The sequence below is a fragment of the Telmatherina bonti genome, assembly GCF_933228915.1.
Source record: "Telmatherina bonti genome assembly, chromosome: 5".
Classification (NCBI taxonomy): Eukaryota; Metazoa; Chordata; class Actinopteri; order Atheriniformes; family Telmatherinidae; genus Telmatherina; species Telmatherina bonti.
In genome coordinates this window covers 23931595-23957792 of record NC_136623.1, presented here as the reverse complement: position 1 = coordinate 23957792, position 26198 = coordinate 23931595, and the positions used below count along the sequence as shown (strand labels likewise).

The 26198-nt window shown below is 37.1% G+C and overlaps 2 protein-coding genes across 2 annotated transcripts; one reads left to right on the top strand and one right to left on the bottom strand.

Annotated features, from left to right (window-relative positions):
• Window positions 1-2834: 2834 nt before the first annotated feature.
• On the bottom strand, window positions 2835-3954 carry LOC306756394 (myelin-associated glycoprotein-like; the record flags this gene model as incomplete). The annotated part of the gene is made up of 4 exons (XM_079241123.1): window positions 3918-3954; window positions 3435-3830; window positions 3040-3333; window positions 2835-2938 (listed from the first exon to the last, which is right to left on the bottom strand). Exons 1-4 carry the CDS (start codon window positions 3940-3942, stop codon window positions 2835-2837), a joined length of 819 nt encoding a protein of 272 aa, XP_079097249.1. The 5' UTR covers window positions 3943-3954.
• Window positions 3955-6672: 2718 nt separating this feature from the next.
• On the top strand, window positions 6673-20208 carry LOC306756393 (B-cell receptor CD22; the record flags this gene model as incomplete). Its single annotated transcript, XM_079241122.1, has 10 exons — window positions 6673-6813; window positions 13024-13093; window positions 13247-13606; window positions 14483-14773; window positions 16654-16905; window positions 17009-17269; window positions 17369-17453; window positions 19646-19738; window positions 19829-19892; window positions 19983-20208. 10 exons carry the CDS (start codon window positions 6673-6675, stop codon window positions 20019-20021), a joined length of 1656 nt encoding a protein of 551 aa, XP_079097248.1. The 3' UTR covers window positions 20022-20208.
• Window positions 20209-26198: the final 5990 nt, after the last annotated feature.

Genomic DNA, 26198 nt, shown 5'->3' with positions numbered 1-26198 from the left:
GATCAGAATCACATTTTTGAGAGGTTTCAGTCTGGTTTCAGAACGCGCCACAGCACAGAGTCAGCACTCCTTAAGGTGCAAAATGATGTCTTGCTCTCCCTGGATTTAAAGCAACCTGTGCTGTTGGTAATGCTTGATCTTACCGCAGCATTTGACACAGTGGACCACTCTGTCCTTCTCACTCGCTTAGCCCAGCAAGTGGGTCTTCAGGGACCTGTGCTCCAATGGTTCAAGTCATACCTGACTGATAGATCTTTCTCAGTAATGATTAATGACCTCTCTTCATCTTCAGCTCCTCTGTCTTCCGGTGTGCCACAGGGTTCCATTCTTGGCCCTGTTCTGTTCTCTTTGTATATGTTGCCCCTCGGCTCTGTGATATCCCGCCATAATGTCTCATTCCACTTGTATGCAGACGATCTCCAAATCTATCTGCCAGTTTCCCAGAACTCCTCAGACACACAGTCCATCTACAGGTGTCTGGATGACATTAAGCAGTGGCTATCGCAAAACTTCCTCTGTCTGAATGAGTCAAAATCTGAATTTATCCTCTTTGGTGCCCCCAGCCCAGCAAATGCAGCTCCATTGTTCACACCTCTCACCAACCATCTCAGTCAGACAGTTAGGAACCTTGGAGTGACGTTGGACAATAATCTCAGACTCAATAAACAAATAGACTCTGTGGTCAGGGCAAGCTTTTTTCAGCTTCGCCAGTTGGCCAAAATCAAATCCTTTCTCACTCGTCAAGACCTTGAAACAGCCATCCACGCCTTCATCAGTTCACGTTTGGACTATTGCAACGCCCTCTACATTGGACTCAGCCAGGCTTCTCTGCACCGTCTACAGCTTGTGCAGAATGCAGCTGCCCGCCTTCTCACCAACACACGCAAACATGACCATATCTCCCCTGTACTGTTCTCTCTACACTGGCTCCCGGTTCAGTTCAGAATTCAATTCAAAATCCTTCTGTTTGTTTTCTGCTCCATCCATGGCCTTGCACCTCCGTACCTTTGCGACCTCCTGACTCCTCACCAGCCCAGCAGAGCCCTGCGCTCCTCTGATCAGCACCTCCTGGTGGTCCCTCGGTCTAGGTGTAAACAGTGGGGCGATCGGGCCTTCGCAGTGGCAGGGCCCAAACTCTGGAACTCTCTGCCTCTGGAGTTACGCTCCATCATGGACCTGCCTCTGTTTAAGGCCAGGCTAAAGACTCATCTGTTTAGATCAGCCTTTGGCTGTTGAGATTTTTACATGTGAATGAACTGCTATTTTATATTTTTACTTGTTTTTATCTTTGTTCAGCACTTTGGTCAACTAAGGTTGTTGTAAAGCGCTTTATAAATAAAATTTGATTTGATTTGATTTGATTTTGAAAATGACCATTGGTGGCAATTTTGATCCATCTCCACAACATGCCAGCACCACTGTGAAGTGTGATTTCTCATGACCAGTTGTAACTATACTCACACTTTTTTGCCCTTTCTCTGCAACACTTCAACCCATGGAAATGTCAAATGTGAGGGGGACCTCGTCCATGTTAATAATATGATCCAGTGTCACGTTGTGCTCACTTTCATGCTTTTCAATGAACTCACGGAAACTGTCAACCTTGGCTTGGAAGTCTGCTGGCAGTTTTTGGGACATTGTTGTCCTTGCACTAATAGAGAGGCGATTGCGTTGCATGAAGTGGTAACACCAAGAAGGTCCTCCCGCAAAGTCATTTATATTCATCTCCTTGGCAACTACCTGGGTGTGGAGATGCAACTGCACTGTTGACAAACCTCTCCCAGCAGCACGTTGTTCAAGCACCCATGCGCGAACTCGTTCCTCTAACTGCGGCCACCTAGCTTTTGGCCCGCGATTAGCTCTTTTCGTTTTCTTCATTTCAGTAAGAGTAACCTCCGCTTTTCTCCAGTCCCTTACAAGTTTCTCGCTAACTCCAAACTTTCTTTCTGCTGCTCGATCACCGTTTTCGGCTGCATATTTCACTATTTGCAGCTTGTAATCTGCAGAATATGATTTTCTTTTCGGTGCCATTTTTGTTCAGCCCTTCTCAGTTGTTGAAATTATCAACACAGACCTAGAACGCCCTCTTGCGGTTTAGTGTGAAAATAACATGTGAAATGATATAATGATAATGTGGTAATAATTTCACACAAAAGTCGCACCAGAGTATAAGTCGCACCCCCGGCCAAACTATGAAAAAAACTGCGACTTATAATCCGAAAAATACTGTAATATATATTTTAAAATTTTCAGAGCAGTAGTTACAAAATGTGTGCTTGACTGAATTGAGCACTTGCAGAAATGATGCTTAAAGTGTCTCTTACCTTTGATCAGATCGAGATGGTCCTGGGCCAAAAGACCGAAACCTGAACATTTAATAGATCCATTTACTACTACTATAACAGCAGGGTTTTTTTTCGAAATATATAAGATGAAAATCAAATAAATGTATAAAATTATTAGTTTCCTCACCTGCGTGAAAATCTGGACATCCGATTCCACATGCTGAATTTTGCAGAACATTTGATTAAGTTAATTACGTTTTTAAAAAATTCAATCATGTGACATGAAACAGAATAAATTCGATATGTGTAACGCATTTTTTTTTTTTTACCTGCCATCTCGACTCTGCAGCTCTTTAATGCGTCTCCTTTAGCAGGCGAGAAAAAAAGTACTGTTAGAAATTCTATCAATTTCACAAGCCTGTTAAAGAGTCGTTCAGGTGTGTTTTAGCAGGGAAACACAAAAACCTGAAAGATGTTAGATCTCGAAGACCAGATTTAGTGGACACTGTATTAAAGAAGTAGTAAATGACTGAATCAGTGCATTCATACTCACTTGTATTTCTTCACCATGAAAATGCAGACGAGTCCAAAGAGCATAGCAGTACCAGCTGCCACTGTGACAGGAATGATGATGTGGTTAAAGTTTTCCTTCCCTACAAACAGAAGTTTTGTCAGATTCAGTTTTCATTGGTATAGCAGGACACAATGAATCCAACTGGACTACGAAAAGCAAAACAAGAGAAAAAAGTCTCACGTTTTACAAAGAGAGTGATGTTTTCTGAAACCGTAAGTCCTCCATCAAACATAGCTTTGCAGGTGAGATGAGTGTGGTCATCTTTCTCCTCAGGAATAAACGTCAGGATGGACTCTGTCCTCCAGTTGCCATAATTCATGTTTGTTTGAATCACACTGGCATCTGCATTTCCCCGATTCCATGAGAGTTTAGGTTTGCGAGAGGGGCAGGTATGGTGGACTGAGCAGGTAATAGTATAGACTTTTCCTTGAACAGCTGCCTTCGGTTGATGCAGTTCAAGTTTTGGCTGGTCATCTTTAAATGAAGAAGACAGAAATTTAAGAGGTAAATTTAAAAAACAAACAAACAAAAGAAAAAAGTGTTAAATTTAATGTTGTGGAGGAATAGCCACATACGGATTATTTTTAAATCAACGCAGTCTTCCACGAAGGAGAACATTTCTTTCGTTGGTGGGTCCTGAGGTGTTTTCACTAGTTCAATCCGGAAACAAAACCTGCCGCCGTCATGATCTTTAAGTTCAATGATTTCTAAGGTGCAGTTGCCCTGACCCAGCGTTCCTAACATCTTGGTTCTGCCCTTAAAGCTGTCCAGGATCTTTGTATGATCCTCATGGTATATGTTTTCTTTATGTCTGTCAGAACGATGCCAGATGGCTCTGAGTTTGGAAGTTGGGAGCTCTCCTCCTGGATGGGTGAATGAGCAGGGAACCACAACACAGGAGGAAAGTATGCCCTCGAGCTGTTTTTGAACCGAGGCTGTCCACTCTACACTGAACACAGGGCAACATCGAGCTGAAAGGGACAGAAGGATAGGGAAAAATGGCTAAATTATTAGTAAGTGCAAGGAGACTGGAAGCAAAATGACAACTGCTTATTTACCTGCCACAACCAGACAGAGTATCATTATCTTTCTTTCTTTTTCCATTCTTCTGATGTGGTGTGGGTGTAATGCTCTCTGAAATGTTCAAATCAAGTTTAATTATATGAACATATTAAATCAATCACTTTCTGGCAACAAAAAATGTGACTTTAATTTTAGAATAAAAATAGACTCATTCACAAACGTAAATAATTTGTACAAAGTAAAGTTTGGTATACATCCGTCCACACATCCATGTACAAACAAACAAACAAAAACTACATCAGCGATGATAATATTTTTTAACTAAATACAAATCCAATTCAATCTACTTTATTCATAATGCACATTTTTAAAACTTACCACGTTTCACATCACGTCACATCTGCACATCAACAAGCAGCATTATCAATGAACAAAAACAGAAACCAAATGTTTGCTCTACCAGCTTAGTAAATTACAGTACCTTCATACTCTAAAATGTTAAATGAGACGGTGGGAAGAAGCCAGAGAGAACCCACGTTTGAACAGGGAAAACATGCAAACTTCAGACAGAAAGGCCACTGTTTGACCATCCACACTGCCACTCACTGAAGAACTGTAATTATTAACTTTACATCAGCAATAAACACGACTAGAATTTTCATAGATTTTTTTTTTTTTATAGAAAATGTTTGCTATATAATCATGACAATATATAATTTTATAAATATTTTATGGAATAGATAAAAATAAATAAACTAAACAAAAAGTCAAAAGCAATAAGTTGTGGATTTCTAGCCATCTCTAAATTCATCCATCTCAACTGAAAATTAGTCTCTGTGGTCCATCACAACTTGTTCAACATTTGCCATGTTGACCTGGACACAAGCATTTGGATTTAAATCCTGGTCAGAATAAAAATGCCAGGATTTTTATTCTGACCAGTTTTACAAAATAAAACTGAGTAAACTGACATAAAATATTTTATCAACTGACATAAAATATTTTATCAACATTAAAGTAATTTTACATAAAAGCTAATTGTTATTTTTATCTTCTCAAGTATCCTATAGAGTGCTTCCAAGTACCTCATGACGCACATGTATCCCCATTTCAGAAACAGTGCTCTAAAACATGGATGTCATAATCTGATCCTTAAAGGCATCCATCCTGAAGGTTTAGTTTACTTGCTCCAACACCTGATGAAATTAATGGTCCTGCTAGAAAGTTTACAAGAGGTTGTTGGATTTGAATCAGGCGTGTTGGAGCAGGGAAACAACCAAAATCTGCAGGATAGCAGACCTCGTTTGAGACCTCTCCTCTAACCTGACCGTCACTTTGATTTTAGTTACTTACCAGTTTTTGTGTTTTGTTTTACCTTAAGATGCATCTTGAGGCAAATCAAAGCTCAGTTTCTGTCTGTGTGTGTGTGCTCACATTAGGTCCACTAATATCCCTGTAAGTCACCAAATCAAACTTCTTTTGAATCACTCTTCTTAATGGGTTGTAAGATCCATTAACTTTCTTCGACAGTCATTCTGAGAGAAAGTTGCTTCCACTGAATACATCAAATCACTTATCCAAACGGTAAAAAACTAAACATCAGTCAGTCTGTAGGGTGTAGTTCTTTCGGAGTAGAAAAATGTGTAAGAAATCAACAAAAGTCTAATGAATCAAAATTAATCACAAATGATTGTTGATCGTATGTAAATAACATTTCCAGAACTTACCTTCTTAGCCTTTAGTCTTCTTGTTTGCACGATAAGACTTCTCACTTTGCTTCTGAAAATGTGAAAGAAGATGTAGAGGCAGCAGCAGAGTTAATGATCCAAAAAGCAGGGAGTGGTCTGTTGTAAAGCTCATCCCTATATATATATATGCCAGCTGTTTGATATACAGGCCTGAACAATGGAGGTGATAGGCCAGTGAAAATGGAGGCATTTCCTCCTTTTTTATCCTTTTTTTTCTTCAATCTTTTATGTAAATTACTGGTCAGCGAGTGGTGAAAAATAAAAAAAAGTGTGGCCAGATTCTATTAATAAAACTTATTGCACAAGTTATTTGTCAGTGTGCAGGCGGGGATGCTGTGTTACAAGAACACGGTGGCCCTTTCAAGATTGATCGCGCAATAGACCCTAACGCCCTAACCCCTAGAGAGAGGAGAGAGAGAGACACACAGAAAGTCAGCTGTGTCAGGGGGAGGAAGTTTGCTGTGAGAAACTGCCTGTTTAGCAGTAAATGTTTTCCTACAAGATATAAATGGGCAACTGAAGCCTTGTGAAACTTTTGAGACTTCTTCCCAATTGTTTAAAAAAGTATTAGAAACTTCAAATCCTTAAAGATGGACAATACCAGTGACATCCAGTGGTCAGCAACAGTCACAGCAGCCACAAACTTCCGAATTATTCACACAATTTAGTTTATTCCCCTTCTAACCCTTACAAAAGCCATACATTCAGTAATGTAATCATTCTGTAAGCTATTGCTCAAAAATGTAACATTTTTAAATGTCAATTTACTAATGAAATGTTTTAATATGTTCTTTTGTCATGACTTGAAACATGATTTAGATTAATTTGACAGGTTGTGAAGTGAGCTGATGGGTGTTTCAATATCAGTGTTTTGGAGCTATGACCCTGATATTACAGGCTATGATCTTATTGATTGATGGGCTAAACAGCCATATTTGTCTGAAACTACTTAAAACAACAATAACAATTTTATATTATAATAATTATTCTTTTTTTTTTCTTTTTTTTTTTTTTCTTCATTTTCAATCGCCACAACGGCTGCATGGAGAAAATTAGCAAAACCATCTATTTTCTTTGGACGGGGGAAGAAGCCGGAGTACCCGGACAGAAATCATGCAAATACAAGGAGAACATGCTAACTCCACAAAGAAAGACCACTGCTCGAATCAGCAACCTTCTTCCTGTGAGGCTGCAGAGCTAAAATGGCACCGAAAAGCAAAACCATATAAGATAATAAAAAATGCCCACATTTGTGGGGACATAAAATGTTCATATACATGGGATTATTTTATTTGCATTCTCCATCATAGTTCCATCACAATTAACGGTCTCTTACAGTAAATGAAACTGCACCAACAATTCAAATCAGTGATCTCAATTGTGGTGTTTCATTGGGCTGTATGAAGCTTCAAATGTCTTTGGTCCCATGATCACAGAGATGAAAAAACTTGAAACAGTGACTGAAACCAGTCTGCTTCAACAGAATGAAACGAGCTTCGGAGTCTTGGTGTGAAATGTACTATTTCTACTACAAGTTTTAACAATAATCACCACACAGCTCCCCCAGTTCCAGCAGATCTGCTGCATCTGCCGCTTCACCGCTGCTTGGTGAAGTGAAGCTTCTAGCTGCAGCTTCTAGCCCACACAAAGTTAAAAACATAACAATGTAAAAAGCACTTGTGTGTAGAACACACAGAATAGAAACAACATGCTTTTCAGTTTCCATTTGAATATAATGAAATAATGCACATTATCTAATATATGAATAAATGTATTAATACAAAGAAAAAAATGGTTTTAACTGTGACAAGGTTATTTTGGCTCCCATTCAGCTGTATAGAAAAACTTTGGTCCCTGGCTGACTGTCGTTTTTGACCCCTGGCCTTAATTGCTGCTTTGGGAACCTAAACATGCTTTAAATGTTCAGCATCTGTTATTTACAACAGACTTTGTGGCAAGTACTACTGTCATTACAGACTGGTATATTTTAAATGACAAAATAATCTTACGTTATCTAAACTAATGTTACCTAACTGCCCCATTTTATCATTTATATGAACGACTGAAATAGATATTAACACAAAGTACAAGACATATTCTTTATTGAACACTGAGATGAGGATGTCAGAAGTGCAGTGACAAAATCCTGTCAATGCTTTCCCTCTGATTCGTCATACACCCAAAGCCAACAGATGGGGCTCTTTGACCATATAAAATTTTTCAACATGTCAATTTCAGGCAACATTGTCAAATTTAATTCAATGTTTCATGAAGGCTTGCTTTCACCATCCCTACTCCAAAACCACCTACCCACCACCACCCTCCTGTATAATAAAGGAGCTTCCTTTGAAACTATGTTCTTCTGTGTGTGGTGTGTGGCTGCATTTCTGGGTCCTCATCGTTACTCGTTACAGGTAGCTAAAGTTTAAATAAATTTATACTGAACATTAAACCAGAGAACTGGCTGGATGGTCTTAAATATATTAATATATTGCAATGCTGAATGCAATCAAGATTGGCAACCCTAGGTGGAGCTGAACTGGGAAGAATATTGCATGCTGTGCATTATGAAAATTCAGATGACTGTATTTCCTAAAGGAGAAAAAAACAGAAAATGGCACCCTTCACAAGGATTACAATACAATTGCAATGGTCTAGTGGTACATTACTGTACTACAGCTACTTTCCAAAAACCTGGGTGTGGGGGTGCTTTGCGTGTCAATTTTTTAAGTTCAAAACACACTAGTTTTTAGTTTAAAAGCTGGTTATTGAAGTGCTGCATATGTCATAACCACAGAGAAGTGACACTGCAACAAGATTAAAAGGATAAAAAATTCCAACACTTTGTTTGGTTACATTAAAACCATTGACATTCTGCATACATAATTGAAAGTTTCTTTCAGTACTGTTAGAAATTGTTGGTACGACTTCAAGACTAGATGTTGTGACACATATGGCAACAGGCAGACCGAACTAATAATACACGAAATAGGGAAGAGAAAATAGTCGATCAAGCTGTTATAAAATAGATATTGCCTCGTTTTGTCACATTGCATTTTCTGTACTGGCAGTGTTCTCACACCTTTTGTCTCTTCTGTTAGAAGAGATGTATAACCAAAACTAAATGTCAGAGCACTAAACCTGAATTTCACAAGGCCTGGAGAAATGGATTCATCCATTACTACAAATGTATGACCAGATTCAAACACACACACACAGATGTATGTCCTTTTAAAGACAAACCTTTAAAAAAGAAATAACATTCACTTGCACTTCCTTTTTCTGCCATTTCACATCTATCACTCATTTTCTAGGTATTCTTGACCTAATAGATTTAAAACTAACTGTAGTATTTGCAAAATGTCTGTATTCTGAGATGTCTCTCACTGACATTTTTGAATGCAAGTCAGCAATTAATCGATGAACTGACCTCTGGTAAGTCCTATCATGACAACAAAAGATAGTGAGCCCAAAAACTGCTTTCTATTGAGTGTTTTCATCAAGGTTTTAAATCCCTTTAGGGTAATGACAAACTTTAAATGCAGTAACTTCCTTGTGACTGATTAATACAGAGAGCTGCCCATTAGATCTTTAATCAGCCCTGATTAACGTCTATTGTTACTGCTTTGTTTAATCTTTAGATTTGATTACCTGTTCCTTTGATGTCAGAAGAGGTCAGGCCCTCTTTCGGCCTGCAGGTTTGTCTTTAAACTGCAAGAGACAAACCTTAAAATCAGCTGTAAAACTTTAGCAGGCGAACCAGCAGCGCGACAGGACATCACTCTGACTTGTAGTTACCAGGTAAAAATGACTTCTGTGGATTCTTCAGTTGAACCTTGATATATGTGTTTGCAAATTATAATTACTAAAATGTTCAGTACAATTTCACTTTGATTTGCAGACTTTGCATTTTGGAGTTTACATTTCCGGTCATGGGTAACTCGGTCTCCACTGGCTTCATTACTTCCACACCAAAGAAAAAGCCATGGGGGCATCAGAGAGAGGACACAATCAAGCTGAAGGACTTCTTGACACAATGTGAAGAAGATCTCTGGAGTGTTAAAAGAAAGCAAAGTTTGACTGTTAAAAGGATTCATCTCACTCAAGACATCCGTTATGTTGACTTAGCTGTCCAGGAGAGTGGCAATTTCATGAACAGAGGAGAAATTCTTAACCCTGCCTTTGTTGGAGACCAGGGCCCATGAAAGGCTGAACCCACTGTGGACATTTTGATCTACAGAACAGAAACAAGAGGATCTTCTCATTCGTTGTGTTCAGTTGAGAAACTTCATAAAATTGCTGTGTGCTATTTATACACAAAGGAATGTGTATGCACTAAGAGTATAGGTAGCAAACGTGAATTCTTGAACAGGAAGTCAGATGACACTGTGGGTATGAGGGGAACTACACCCTATTTTAGTTGTTTTTGAGAGGAAACATTCATAGTTTGAGCAGAAGTCGTGCAAATGACTTGTCAATTGACTGAATGATGTGTAAACATCAACTGAGCAAAGGAAATCCTGTTTACAGCTCTGCTTTTGTTAAACCTTCAACCCAAGGTACGTTTATTGTAATTTTTCTTTGAATATATGTTTTAAAATACTCCGATTTGTTAAATCTTTTGTGACAACTATCATTTTTCAGATCAGTTCTTGTTACTGTTATGGTGTACAGCTGTAATTCCCAAATTGGGAAGTTGAGGAGAAGTTTTATTTCCAGATTTTGATAACGTCTGCAGTAATTTTCAGTCTTATAGCTCAGATAACAGCGCAGACGGTAGTCTGCTCGTTGGCGAATTGTTTTCTCCTCTCAGGGCATTCCATGCAACCACATAGAGGTAACAAGTTTCCTTGTCACCTGGAAGTGGAAGCAAATTAGTGTGTACAAGCAGCTGTCGTTATTCCACAAGATATAAATCGTGCATGGTTAAGGAATCAACATGACCAAGCTGTTAATAAATTACTTGATCTTACTGGATTATTATTATTATTATTATTATTATTATTATTATTATTATTATTATTATTATTATTATTATTATTATTATTATTCTTTCCCAAGTATTTTCTTTTGATTATGTAGTTTTGGTTTGGGATGCATTGATATGAACGTTTTGGCCGATACTCATGCTAAGATTGAAGTTAACCGATAACCGATGTTCACTGTTCCTTTAAGTTTAAAATGATGAAATTCTGCACAGAGTGAAAGTCACCATCAGCTTCCTTCCACTGTTTGTGAACTTCTGGATGATGGTTTTTCAGATGATGTATGAAATTGGTGGTGCTGAATGATCTGACCAGCATTCTGATGGCATTACTTTAACTTTGCAAGTAATGCATACTGCTTTTTGAGTATCTTTTTTTACAGTGAAAAATTACCACAACGCTGAAATTGCTTTTTCACCTCAGTTAAACACCACACAATGCCGTGTTGCATTACTATCACTGTCACATGCCCAAATAATTACCGCTTGCCCCCGTCTCCCACATACACACACACATACACACTTCCTGACGTGAACAAATTGAAATAAATACTGTTACAAATATTGAATTCATCCAACCAATACCAATATGTTAAGACCAAAATCGGCCGATACCAATGTTCTGTTTTTTGGTTTTATTGCACTGCTACTATGTATGATTGAATAAAACTTTTTTTTGAGTTCCAGTAACTCCAGCCTGTTAAGTGTGGTTATGAAAAGGTATTTTTTAAATGACCACAAAGGCCACTAAAATTCACTAAAACTTACAGCTCTGAATTCAAGATATTTTATTATCAAAATGTTATTTTAGTTGTGGGTCTTTGGTTGAGTTGTGAAATATTTAAGGTAGATTGATTTAGCATGATTAAGATTTATTTCTTCAAGGGACTGAGCTGGTACAGAAGGAAGTACTCCCATCTGGAGTTTTACTCACTCATAAAAATCAAACTTCATATATGAAAGTAACTTAACATAAACTAAACCAAACAAACCTGCATTTCTTCATGTGTTCTTCATGATTAGGGTGCTTGCTTGAAATGCAAAATGTCTCTAGCCAGTAAAAACCCATACATTAAAACAGAAAAAAAAGATGGCCCTTAAAGGTATGGTATGTTTAATGTTGTCATCATAAAACGATGATAAAAATTCCACATATTGGACACATCATTGCTTAAGCTGCAGGATTCAAACTGTGTGATCAAAGTCGCAGTTTATAGCCAACAAATGACCCTAATACTAATGTTGTCCCCATCTGACTTGTCCCTCTGAAGGGGTCACCTCAGCGAATTCTTGCACAGGGGAGTTGACATGGGCTTTCCTGATGCAACCCTCTGCCTTTATCCAGGTTGGGACCTTAGAGAACAATTTTGTCCCCCCTTGGGGGTGCAGCAACGTAGGGGAGCAGGACTTGAATTGCAGACTGTCAGATCACAAGACAAGCAACTCTACCATCTGAGCTGCCACTACCCCTACTAATACTAATACTAATACCAAGAACACAGGTTCTTGCAGGTTAGTAGTTAATTGAGTAGATGCCATGCTGCCCACAGTGCACTGGACAAAGCTTTACCCAAGGCAGCGCCTTGTTTTAATTGGCCCGTATGACCATGCGCTGTGACACAGCAGCCATGAGGAGAATGCATGGGTACATTGTGTCTTATATGATTATGAGTTACTAGCTGCAGTTTAAAACACTGAGGACATTAATGCTGCTCTCTGGTACTTGTCCTGTTTTGTGGCATCGCTTGCTGCATTTTTGGTAAACAATAATAAACAAAATCAATGCAAAAATGAAGGCAAATATAAGGCTTCTCATAAAAATCAGTAATTTTTGAGAGGAAAATATGTGGCTACAAAAGATCCTCAATCAACCCATTTGGGAGCTGAAAGAGCCGGCCCTTCTTGTGGAGCTGGCTCTTTTGCCTCATCACTACATGCAAATTCCCTTCCAGAAGAACACACAAGAGGCTTGGTTGCTGCAGCCAGCTTCAAGCCACATTCAGCACAGGAAGTGATAGAAGTTAATGCTGACTGATCTCACTCTGTGGATGAAAACATTTTGACAGTTAAAGTTAATAATATTTTATGTAACTCTAGAAAACAGTTTGTTAAATGACACAAACTTTAGGTTTGATCAGTTCAAAAGTATTTTCTAGTTTTTTGGGGTTTTTTTTTTTTTTTACTGTTTTAAAATTATTATTTTTCAAGATATTAATAGAACTTGAGCTTACAATATTGGTGTCATATGTTATTTGATTCATTCATCCAGTGAAATACATTACAAGTAAAAGAAATGTGAGTGCATGCAACAGAGTGGCTGCAGAATGTTATAAAAAGGGAATGGAAACTTCATAAATCATCTGTCACGAGAGAGTTGACAGTACTCCTTTTTTGTCATTTTATTTGCAGCTTGGCCTCAAAGAAGAGAAGATGGGTGTTTTTGAATGGCCTTTGTTTTTCACATGTGTTTGGTTCAAAGGTATGTTGCAGCCAGTGTAAAGTGTATTAAATAATGATTATTACAAGATGAAACATTAAGTCGTTTCCTTCTATACAAGTTTTATCTGTACATTTTTAAATGTGTTTTTTTTCCTGTATTAATTTCAAGAAGTGTTTTTTTATTTTATTACAGTTATTGAAACTGAAGCTTCATCTTGGACAGTTGTGGTGCCACCCTCAGTCAAAGGTCTTCCAGGGTCATGTGTGGTGATCCCCTGCTCATTTAATTACCCAGATACAAAGATGGTGATCAGTGAATACACAGGAATTTGGATGGATCCAACAAATAACAAGATATTTCACCCAACAAAGTCTCTGACGTTACCTAGCCATCAGAGCCGGGTGACACTGGTGGGAGATCTCAGACAGAAGAACTGTTCTTTGAAGATCGATCCTCTTCATGAAAGTGACACTGGACCTTTTAAATTCCGGATTGAAATTAAAAACTATGATTCCTACTCCTTCCACGATAAAGTCTCCATTTCGATGAACCGTGAGTAGAACATTTCCCACTATTGATAACATATAAAAGCAAAAAGCACTGTAAGTCACTGGTAAGAACACCTTAATGTCTGTGTTGTCCATCTGTTTTTTTTCTGTGTAAATTTAGGTTGAGTGTAAAAATCACAAACTAATATTTTAACTGGTTTATTCAAGTTCTCACTGTTATCACAAAACCTTTTTGTTACACATTTGGAAAATTGCAATATTCATTTTTAATATTCTCTGTGTGGTAAATCTAAATACTTAAATAAAAGACAACTTCATGTCTTTTGTGGTTCTTGAAGATGTTTCAAACCTCATCCAAAAGGTGGCTTCAGTTCCGTCTTACTGGTGGGGCATTTCAGGCCCATAAGCTGTTGCTGGGATACTCACACTTTGAGAGTTGAGGTCTCCCTATAATCTGTTCAACCAACATGTTTTGATCACAAGACTTAATGAGTTAAGACTATGTGAAATTGCCAGGGGTGGTCAAAAGTGGGTTATGTTCCTCTAAAAACTTTCCAAATGTATGAATGTCTCTGGGACAGCTTTTAAAGCCTGATAAAGGTGAAACATTTTGAAGAATCATGTAAAAAAGTCCAACTGAAATAAAAAATAACAGGACTCGAATGAGAAAAAAATGGACCCAAACAATTCAGAACTTTTAAACTAAACGGCTCTAAGTTATAAAAAGCAAGCACAAATGAGAATGAAATAGCAAAGGTGTTCTTATCAATAATTTATAGTACTTGGAATTTACTCCTCAGGTTCTTGTTTCACTAATGTGAATCTAGTTACATACAATATTGTCAGCTCCCAATGTAAAGTGTTCTCTCGCATACGTGTTTCAAGTAAAATCATGATCATTCTGACTGACTTTACACAGGTGAGCCAGATCCCATTCATTTATCTGTGAAAGAGGAGCTAAAAGCAGGTCAAAGTGCATCTGCCTCCTGCTCCGTGTCTCACTCCTGCCCTGCCTCTCCTCCTGTTTTCCACTGGAGTCACTCTGGAGAGCAGCATTTCCAGTCACAGCATGTGGGTGATGGCCAGTGGAACACAACATCAATTCTGACATTTCGCCTGACCCACATAGACCACAACAAGCCGTTACAGTGTAACGTGACGTACAAGGGAGGATATAGGCAGCACATGTCCAAGACTCTTAGAGTAAAATGTAAGTGCACATCAATGATTATAAACACTCCAAGAATTAGAGTATTTAAATTGATAAATGGATTTATCTGACAATGGACAGATAAATCCATTGTCATAGATTTATCTGTCAAAATAATTTCTGTTTAACTTTAAAGAGAACAAACCACACTGAGGTTAAACAAAAGCAGAAGAGGTGACACACTATGACAGTACATGTTTTTAGTATTTCTCCATTGCAGAATAGAAATTACCCACAAAAATGTTTACATACTGCTTAACAATGGCAGCTTCTTGAGCTTGGCTCTTTCACAGTCACAGGAATAAATGCCATCATGTTCCTATCTGCATCACTTGGGGAAACACCCTTATGCTATTTGTAGCCACTCCTCGAGAATCACGTAACCTTATCAAGACAAAGGTATCATATTTGGTGCATATAGTTTCTAAGACATTTTGCATCCCTTTATGGTAAACATTTTGTTCAAACTCCTGTTGAACACAATCTGATACTCGTTCTCTGCCGCCTAATAGATGCCAGGAAGCAGAAGATTACACTGATATAATTGACGTGAAAAATGCTACCCCCCACCCCCAACCACCACCACCACACCAAAAAATGCAAAAGATATATTTTGCTAAAGGGTCAAATAAATAAAATAAATGAAGACCTCATTTGAAAATATAAGCTTTTCTTATCATTTTTTCATAGGTCAGGCCATAAAAGGTTGAGCTCACTAAACATCTTCCCTGACCAAAATGATAAGAGAAGCCACCCTCACTTCCAGCATGGAAAACTCAAGTTTGTTGCTGAGCCCAACCTGCCTGCTACCTGTTACTTAGGGCAGCTCTGGAGTAGAGTAAAGCCCATTACCCTTGAAAATATGTGTGGAGATGGGGCCAACTAAATCTAACTGGAATCTCTTTCCCTATTGCACAAATCTGGCCTCCTTCACAAGGGAAAGGATGGCCTTCGCTGGCCTTCCACAGTGGATAACTATTCAAATTGGGTTTTTTTTCTTTTCTTTTTTTTTTTGGAAGGGGGATGTCTTTGTGGAATTGTTAATGGTATAGACTACTTGCACATAAAGAACCACATTAGACTATAATGAGTCACTGAACAGGAAAAGTAAAAAAAGAAAAGAAAGAAAAAAAGACCCTTATGAGTCATTCCATACACTGCCACCAGCTGGCCAGTCAGTGTAAGTGCAAGACAATATGGCTGCCAGACAGACAACAATGCTGAGTAGTTTGAGAATATTTACCATCACTTAACAACTAAGTATTCATATCATTTAAAAAAAAAAAAAAAAAAAACCTGAGAAAAATTTAAAAAGAAGAACATTTATTTCACACTGGAACAAAACTGTGATAAATGATCTGTCCATTAAAATGGAATTCACACATCCTTAGTTATTTTTCAAATAAAGTTCGTACTGTTAGTCTGATTTTTTTTTTAATATATTTGTTTCATTTTTTGATTTTGCTCTTGAAAATACATCAACAGCAGTACTTTAGCATTAAATTATTTATGTTATCAAAGTTCAATTTACCTTTTTTTTTTTTTTTTAATTACAGCAAATATTTTGTGTAGATGTGATCTATTCTTTCCTTGTACACAGAGACATTCAAACTCCACCACTGCTAAAAAGGTGACAATTCATGTAAGAGGGGATTCATAAAAAGACTTTTATCTATTGATATATACTTTTTTTTTCAGTTGAAGAGTTAAAGCAACCCTGTGGTCTTGTAAACCATAATAATCTTTTATAAGAGAATCAAATATGTCAAAAAATTGTTTCAATAATGTCTCAATGGACTGATTTTTTTTCACAGCTGTACAAAATGTATACATGTGTAACTCCAGCAGAAACCATATCATTAATAAATGTTTTTATGCAGACGCTCCTGTCAATGTGAAGGTTGAGTACAAGTCAGATGTAAAGGAAGGAGAATCCGTAAAGCTGACCTGTACTGGGGATGCTCACCCTCCAGTCAACCGCTATGAGTGGCATAATGAAAACGATGGGAATCACAGTCAGGGAAATCTCTTCATACTGCCAAATGTCTCCCGACACACAGGACTTATGTACTGTATTGCCATCAGTGAAGAGGGACAAGCCAGATCAAGCCCCGTGCACTTTAATGTGTTTTGTAAGTAAATGGTTGGAGACCTAATGACAAAGGAATTGTCACCAATAATAATTGTAAATACACAGCTCAATCAAACTGTCTGTAATTTTCTCTGTCTTTACAGATGGCCCCGAGATTAAAACCGAGTCTTCATGCTCCTCAGAGGATAACTTAATAAAATGTGAGTGTATTGTAGACTCCAAGCCTTCAAGTGAGGTCCATTTTTTACTTGCTGACAAAGTTCTGCAGAGTACCAAAGAAGGGAAAAATGGATCTTATGCCTTCAGTGCTCTGCTAGAAGAATTTCAGTCTTCTAAATTTGTGCAGTGTGTGGCAAACAACACAGTCGGTAGAGCACATCTCACACTCCCTTTACCTGCTGACGGTATGAACAAACACTGAAATTAAAAAAAATTCACAGCAGAAGTGCCTCTCACCGTTGTGTGTGGACACAAGAAAAACACTGTGATTTCTGTTTGGACAGGAATGATGCCGATTATTTTCATCGCCACCGGAGCAGGCATGTTTGTGGTGATGCTTTTCATAGCAGTGGGAATTGTTATAAAGTGGTAAGTGAAAAAGATCTGTCAGATTGAGGTAGGGAGTTACTGTTCTTTTTTAGTTACATTAAAGGCTCAATCCTAATTTCAAAACAAGATGATCTGAAAAATGAATCACCGTAAATGCAAAATAACATCAGAAATAAGCACATATGTGCACTCAAGTCACATATGCAAATCATGTTGGTGTGTAGACTAATGAAACTACATCACTTTCACCTAGAGGAGTGATTGCTTGCAGTTTCAACAAAGTCCCTTTCTGCAATCATGAAATTTGACAAAGACTTAGAATAATTAGACTTTCAAAAAGGTTTTAGAGCAGGGATCTTCAGTCCCTTTTCAAGAGGACCGGTCTCCTGCAAGATTTTCAAGTGTTGCTGCTGAAATACACCTACATCAGACTCAGACAAGAAACATCTACGAAATACACAGTGAATTTTTTCAGGTGTGTTGCAGCAGGGACACTTGTAAAGCCTGTAGGACATCAGCCCACAAGGTGGATTGAGGATCCCTCTTAGAGTCCTGCAAATCCTGACTGCACCCCTTCGAACTCTTGATTTAAAATCAGAAATTGTTGTTTTCACTCTACTGCAATCATGTCGTATTTCAATCATTACGAAGAGATACTGATCCCTCCATCAGGTCAGTCGCATCTGGGCGGTGTTTCGAGCTGTATTCTCACATGGTTGTGCGTTCTCTACGGGTACTCCGGTTTCCTCCGACCACCAAAAGATATGCAAGTTAGGTTAACTGGTTACTCTAAATTTTCCCCAGGAGTGAGCGTGAGCAGGAATGGTTGAATGTCTCTTTGTGTGGCCCTGTGGTGGACTGGCGACCTGTCCAGGGTGTACCCCGCCTCTTACCCAATGATTGTTGGGATATGCTCCAGCTTCCCAACAACCCTTAACTGAACTAAGCAGTTAAGAAAATGGATGAAGAGACAAATCTAAAAAAAAAAAAAAAACCTTCTTCTCTAGGATATTTTGGATTTTTATTCATTTTGCGAAGGAGAACCTAAAATTTGACACTATGTTTAAAAAATATTGTTCCTCATTGTTGAATCAGAAAAAAATCAATTTCAATGTTTTAAAATGTGCTACTATAAGCTCAATTAAAAAAAGGGTTTGAGTTTACTGGCAGGTATTTGTGCAACACTTTCTTCAAGGTTTGAAAATAACCAATTCATTGTGGCTAAAACAGGTTTTTATAAAGTTTTATTTTTAAAAGATTATTATACCATTTGTGTTCAAATTGTTTGTATATTAAGGGTAAATTTGAGCCATTATCAGACATAGGACTTTCATCACGAAAGTCACGAGGGTGGTGGAGGTGAGGACCCAAATACAGGAATCGGAGACAGGGATGCAGAATATCAAGAAATTTTAATAAACTAAAATGGGAAGCGAACACGGGAGGCAAACACAAAACACAAGCAATAAAACAGCACGAGGAACAGAAACCAAGAGGTATAAATAAACAGGAAAACCAAACAAGATATAGGTGTGGTCAATGAATCTACAGAGGCTAAACAAGAAACAAGGGAACTAAACAGTAAAGACCAGAACTAAAGATACAAAACAAGAAACCAAAACTGGAAATACAAAACACATATCATGACATTTCAATTCAATTTAGTTGTGCTTAAAATTAAAAATGATAAGGTGAGTGGTAACATGTCGTTCTGAGAATGAAAGTCAGCACAGCAAAGTTTTTACTAAACAGTTAAACTTTAGGGGAGAAAAAACTGATAGAACCGACTTATAAATTTAGAATTTTGAGGGTTTATCATAAATTATGATTCATTTTTTCAACTTTTCAAGTACATGAAGTTTTGAATGCCACTATATACTGTTTTACTGAACGATTGTGTTTATGTAAATATTACTTCACCAGTCCCTTTGTGTAGATTCACCATTAGTCCCACCTTATTTTCAGGTATTACCACATCAATGTGACATTTATATTTGTAGAATTGTACAAATGTTACTGTAATAAATAGCTCTGAAGGTTTAAATAATATTTTCTATTCTTTTTTTTTCAACTTGAAAAACAATAGTAAGATCATCTATGGACTCACATCATACTAAGAAAATAATGGAGCTCCCTGCTAACTTCCAGGCTTCACCATTATTTACGGTTTGCATTGCCAGGGTTTTTGTGAAACATTCAATCTTCATTTGTTTTCCCATTTATCCTGCCAGCAGGAGGAGGTCAGGAGACATGCAACAAGTAGATAGGAGAACCAAGATGACAGAATCAGCTCTGGAGCTTCCTCGCTATGACACAACAAATAGGTTTGAAAGAATCACCTCAAATTGGAAAAAACACAACTCTTTGTTCATGATTGAGAAATTCTTTTTTTTCTTTCTGCTTTTTGTTCTCAGGAAAGAGATGTCGCATGAGGATCCTTGTTCTGGAGTTGATAGTAATATTTATGGAAACATAGGGGTAAAAAAAAGAAAAGAAAACTAATTTTCTCCCTCAGTCATTCTATGCATACATTAAAAAGATAGTAAGTTCATTTTCTTTTCTTTGCAGGGTGATTGGGATGAAGATGTAATATACGCCAACGTGTAGGACATGGCAGACACACTTGCAATTCTTCCACAATTTTTCTGTTTCTATATCTGCAGTTTTAATGTATCTTTATATTTTATCCTGTAGGCTAATTGATATGTGCTCAATCTTATATATTGTTGTTCATGGCTGGTTATGTCTTTATATAGTTAGTTGTTTGTTATTCTTTTCAATAATATTCAATAGAAAATGAAGATTAAACTCTTGCTGACTTTTGTGTGTAAATACATTTGCCAGTTTTTGTTGTACAATACTGCCCAGTGACAACAAGTAATGCACAGCTCACGTTGCCTTCTGAATATCCTGTTTTCTGCGAAAGATTGTATCACTACCAAGATAGATCACAAAACAACAAAGGTTAAAAATGGAAGATTTCAAAATTTTCAGAGAAGTAAAAATTTATAACTGTATCAAAAACAATCTGTATGTATTTATGAAGACTTGGATTTTCCCTCTGTGGTCATATCTTTTCAGTAATCAATGACAGAAATTAAACTTAAACTATCCTGTGTGGCTGGACAAGTTAAAAGTGGAAAACCCATTGACGTGTGATTGAAGGTGTGATCACATTGAATTGACAGGAAGACTAGAAGAAGCTGATAACCATTCCTGGCTGAACAGTAAGATATTTTTAAATGAAAACACAGCATCAGATAAACATCACAGCTAAATGATTTGGCATTTCACTCAACAATAAAGCCCTACCTCTAAATGGTTCATGCTTATTGTGTACACCCCATTACTGTAAATATTTAAAAATACACAAACTTTCACAAAGAGCATCACAAAATGTGTCGTCAAATTAAAGATTGGAAATGTTTACAAAAAATGTGAAATGTCAAACTGTTAGTAAAACATTGTGTCTAGCTTTATTATTCACTTTTCTGAGAGCTTGAAATAATGACAAAGATGATGGTACAGTGAGGAGACAAAAGAAAGAATGATTGAAGGTGAGGGTGAAAATTCTTTTGCAAAGAACCAATTTTCAAGAGATGCTCAAAAGCACAGCTTGCTCTTGCTCTTTGTCTGCTAAACCAGTGTCATTTAAAAGATGTGGCAGGGTAAAAATCTGCCATAAAATCACACAAAATGTACTGTATAATCTTAAACAAAAGTTTTTATTGAAGTTTAAATGGTTTACATTACTTTGCAGCAGTGAATGATCAAATTAAGTTTTTAGGAGTTCTTGTAAATTAGAATCTAAACTGTAAATGAAATATTGATTATGTCAAAACCAAGATGTCAAAATCTATTGCAATAGTGGCAAACTGCCTGTAACTAAACTCACTTTTATTTTATATATCTCATTATTTGTTCCATGTATGAAACACTTATAAAAAAAAAACAATATTGTGGACCAACACATCCACTATTTATTCAATTTAGCATCCAGAAATTTAGAGATCTAGCAGATTAAAACAAAGCAGGCCTAGTGGATAAATAAATGTTGCTACCACTTGGAGAATGCTGTGAATGTATTTATAAATATTAACAGGTATTCAAAACTGTCTTTAAATGAATCAACAAACCATGGAGAAATTTTTTATACTAAAGAAACACATTTCACCAGGCTTCAACAAATTCATCAAAGTAATGGCTTCCTATCATCACTTCCAGTTCTGCATCACAAGTGAATTTCAAAATAAAAGTATTGAATGAATACACTTAAGATGGTATGCTACCATATGATTTTGGTTAACCTTAAACCAAGATTGAGAAAGTAACTTAAATGGTCCACTTTAAAACAGATCAAGGCCTAGTCCTGGTTTGCTCTAAGCCCTGTCCCTGAACTCTAAACCTCTATGTCAGTTTTCACACATCTAACCTATTCACAACTCCGTCTTACACACATCTCAAACAGCAAAACTTTTTCTGACACAGGTCTTTCAGACAAATTTTTCATTTGAATGAGGTGTACTACTGCAAGGACACATCCCATACCTGCAGGATGCTGGCCCTGGAGGACCTCATTTAGAGATACCTGCTATAGATCCAAATGTTGTATTCATTTTTTAAAAGTCTTTACCTACCTTACATGACAATTAAAAGTCTGGGCAATAATTATAAAAAAGAATTTATTTTCAACCTAAGCACATACACAGCACACACATTTCACAAATATTTCACGAACAGCTAAAACATGTTTCATTAAAACTACCATTTGTTATATAAAGTTGCAAAACCTGATGGAGTGTGCGTCACACTTCTTTCCTGTTTTTTTTTAGATTAGGCTTCATACAGAAAACAGAACTTCAGACAGGGGATATTACACTTAAAAAAGTTGCAAAACAAAACAGCAAACTGCTTGATAATTTCCTGTTTCACAGTGTTTCACAGTTCACAAGATAGAATTTAAAAAGGCAGGTGAGCAGGTCAAAATGCAGTATCAGTTTGATAAAAAAGAAAAACAAAACAAAAAAAAACAAAAACCAAGCAGATTATCCAGTCAAACATGCTCTACCAGACACCAGCTTTTATTTTCAATTTGGTTACAAACTCCGTTAACTGTATTTTGATTTGTTCAGACGTTTTATGCTAACCAGTAATAGTGAATTGGAGTGCAAATAAGATTTTGTCATCTATTTTTTAGTGACTTCTGTAAATTTATGCAACAGTGAGTCAACAAGAATGTCTGTTGCAAATTGTTTAGCAATACTGTAAAGTTTTCTTGTAATTAAAGTGTATCCGTTACTTTTTCCACTGACATGAATCTTAGACACCAAAACAAGATATATATGTCCGTCCAAAGACATGAGGAAGTTGGGGGAAAATGACAGAATAGAAATGGCTTTTCAGGAAAATTCAAAGTATAATTTTTCGATCCAGTTTCTCCTATCTTGAATAATCCACATTCACATAAACATTGGGATCCATGCCTTGGCTCATTTGATTTGTTGATGCCTGTGAAGAGAATAACTTACATCAGGGTTTGGTTTAATGGTTTGTTACCAAAAAAATTTAAGGACCTGTCCTCAAGCCTTTTTAAGGATGTTAAATTGTATTACCTCAGTATTAATATAGATGGGTTCATCAATGACTTTTGGTTCAGGATGTTGTACATCTAATGTTTTACACAAAGTCTCACTAAAAGAAGAGAACAAAATTACTCATACAGAATAGATATACTCGTGGAAAAATACTGAAGATGATTTAATACAATTTCTAATCTATCAAACCTTTTAGGTGGGTTGGATGATGCTCTGCTGAAGTTCACGTAATATCCAGATTCCTCCCGGGTGAAAGTCTGTGACCTGATAAGATTGTGGTTATTTTTAACATGTTTGTTGGTGATTTGATTAGATGCAGTTCATAAGTGAAAGAGTTGAGGCTTGTAAACATTATACAAATATATTGCTTGGTAAAAAACAAAACAAAACAAACAAAAAAAAAATCACCAAGATCAGAAGAGAGTCTGACTCTGGACTCGCTGGTGGCCAATCCATATGTGAACATGATCTCATATTCCCTAAACAACTCACAATATGAGCCCAATGAATCCTGATATTATCATCTTGGAATACGCCAGTGTCATCATGAAACAACAAATCCATTGATAGAATAAACTGGTCATTCAGTATATTCAGGTAGTCAGCTGACCTCACTCTTTTGGCACATAATGTTGCTGAACCTAGACTTGACCAACTGCAGCAACCCCAGATCATAGCACTGCCTCCACAGGCACTAGGCTTGATGGCTGCATCACTTCATCTGTTTCTCTTCTAACCCTGATGCATCTATCACTTACGCACAAGGTAAATCTGGATTTACTGAACCAAATGACCTTCTTCCATTACTCTTTATTGATCCCAACAAACTGATGCCTTTTCACCCTGTGAGCCTCACTGCTTACTGGTTTTCTTATGGCTACACAGCTATTCAGTCCCAATCCCTTGACTTGCCATTGTTTTGTGCATGTGGAAATGTTACTTTCACGATTAAACATAGTCCTTCATTATTCTGCTGTTTTTCTTCAATTTGATTTCACTAAATGTCTAAGTGATTGCAGACTGAAATTATTCAACTTTTTTTCTGACCACATTTCTTACTGGAAGATGATGGCTCCCAACTCCCACTCCTTACAGTTTTAAATAACCCGTTGTACAGTCCTTAAACTAATTTCTGCAAATTCTGCATTTTCTTAAGATGTTTTCTGAGCATTATGCATGCCAACGATTTGTCCCCCTCTTAAACAGATTATCATCTTTTCCACAATCACAGGATGTGTCTTTCCCACCCGGCAACCTCCGGCGGCTAACAGTGAAGCCTACACGGAAGTGCCAAAAATTGCAGCTCATCCCTCATCCATTGGGGGCAATAGAGCAAATTCCCACAGTACCACGTTAAAAGATCAACTTCACAGCAAAAATAAACATGTTTACAGCCTGTTTCTTTTTTTTGTTTGTTTGTTTGTTTGTTTTTTGTTTGTTTTTTTTTTAAACATTTAAGGTTTAAAATGTCAGGTTTGTCTTCATGACAACTGTGGGGGAAGTGAATTTTTCATAATTCATCCATTTATAACCAATTTAATCTAAAAATTTGGCTTATTGGGGGCATGTCCTTTTGATTGACAGGTACAGATATCCCGCTGCAAAAAGGCAAAGTGAAGCACGACAGTGTTTTTAATCGGTTAACAGTGTTACTTAGCTTTTGCCTATGTACCTCCTATAGCTCGTTAGCTCCTGTTAGCTTTGGATTAGCTTGGTTAGCTCTTAGCTACAGGCAGGTTGGAGTTTGATAGATGTCAGTCATCCACCCTGATGCTCACTGTCCCCCACTCAGCAACAACCTTTGCAAATCTTTGTATTTTCCAGGAGAGACGGCACGCGTGACACTTCCAAGATGGCAACCATAGGAACTGCCAAATAAGCTTCACTTCAGCTTTTCAGAAATCTTGCAGCAGGGAAACTCCCAACACTTGCAGAACTGCTGATCTTGAGGGCCGGGATTGGTCACCTCTGCAATAAGTATCTAATGGCGGGGGGTTGGTAATTATTTGCTTACTTAAATCCAGCTGGTTACTTTTTTGGCCAGGCAGTGTATATATACAGCATCAATTAAGAGTTTGGGCACAATTTTCCATTATGACCTACATAGCAGCAGAGACCATACTGACAGTTCCCAAAGAGACAAAAAAGGTAGCATATTTCTGGGAGACTGAACTAGTTTCTTCATCATCAGTGATGGCCATGGGATTAAAATACATTTGATTCTACAAAGTTCCACATTAAATTTATGAAAGGTCTAAAAGTGATATTACCTCTTGTGTTTTGCATAAATGATGATTCCAATAACAACAATAATCAAAACTGCACCCAGTGGTATAAAGATGACCAGATACATATTGGAAGTTGTCTGGAGTTCATTGTTGGATGTTGCTGTGAAAAGAAATTATTATTACTAAAATCCCCTGAGCCACACTGAGACAATAAATTCCACATTCAGACAATAAATATGAGTTTGTATGTTTTCTAACTAACAAATTGAGTAAATATAAACTTACATGTCACGGGTTCAGATGTGACCATTAAGGTTGTTTGTAAATCTATTTGAAAAAAAATATTAGGCAGTTTTTATTGTCTTTATATTTTAACTGGTGCTTCTTTTTTCTTTACATGATGTGATTGTAAAGGAGGAAGTAAGGAAATATACCAAATAGATATGAATAAAGAATTTAAAGTTATTGGTCATACCTGGTTTTATTGTGGGTGGAGAAACACCTGACAGTGAGACATGGTAAGTATTTCTGTCTAGAATTGCTTAAATCAATCTTCGCTGAAAATGTGTTAAAATTAAATTCTCACCATCAACAGAAATTTGTACTGGGTCACTTTTGAAACTGTAGCAGTCATTGAATCCAGCTACACGCAGGTATATTGTCAGTTCAACATCCATGAAACTCTGGATCAGAAGGGAACAGTTTTCTTTGGTTTTATCTCCAATGAGCTTTGTTTTTCCTTTGTACCGTGAAATCACACAAGTCTCATCTGGGTGAAATAGGAATGCACTTTTGTCGTTGCTATTCTTACTACAGTTACTGGTTCCCTTTGTTTTCCAGTAAAGTGTAACATTGCTGGTGTGCTGTGCTTTTGGATACTCAAACCTGCAGTCTATGATTACAGGCAATCCCTTTGTTGCTGAAATAGTCCTATTAATATTTACTTTCCATTTTTGACCTGA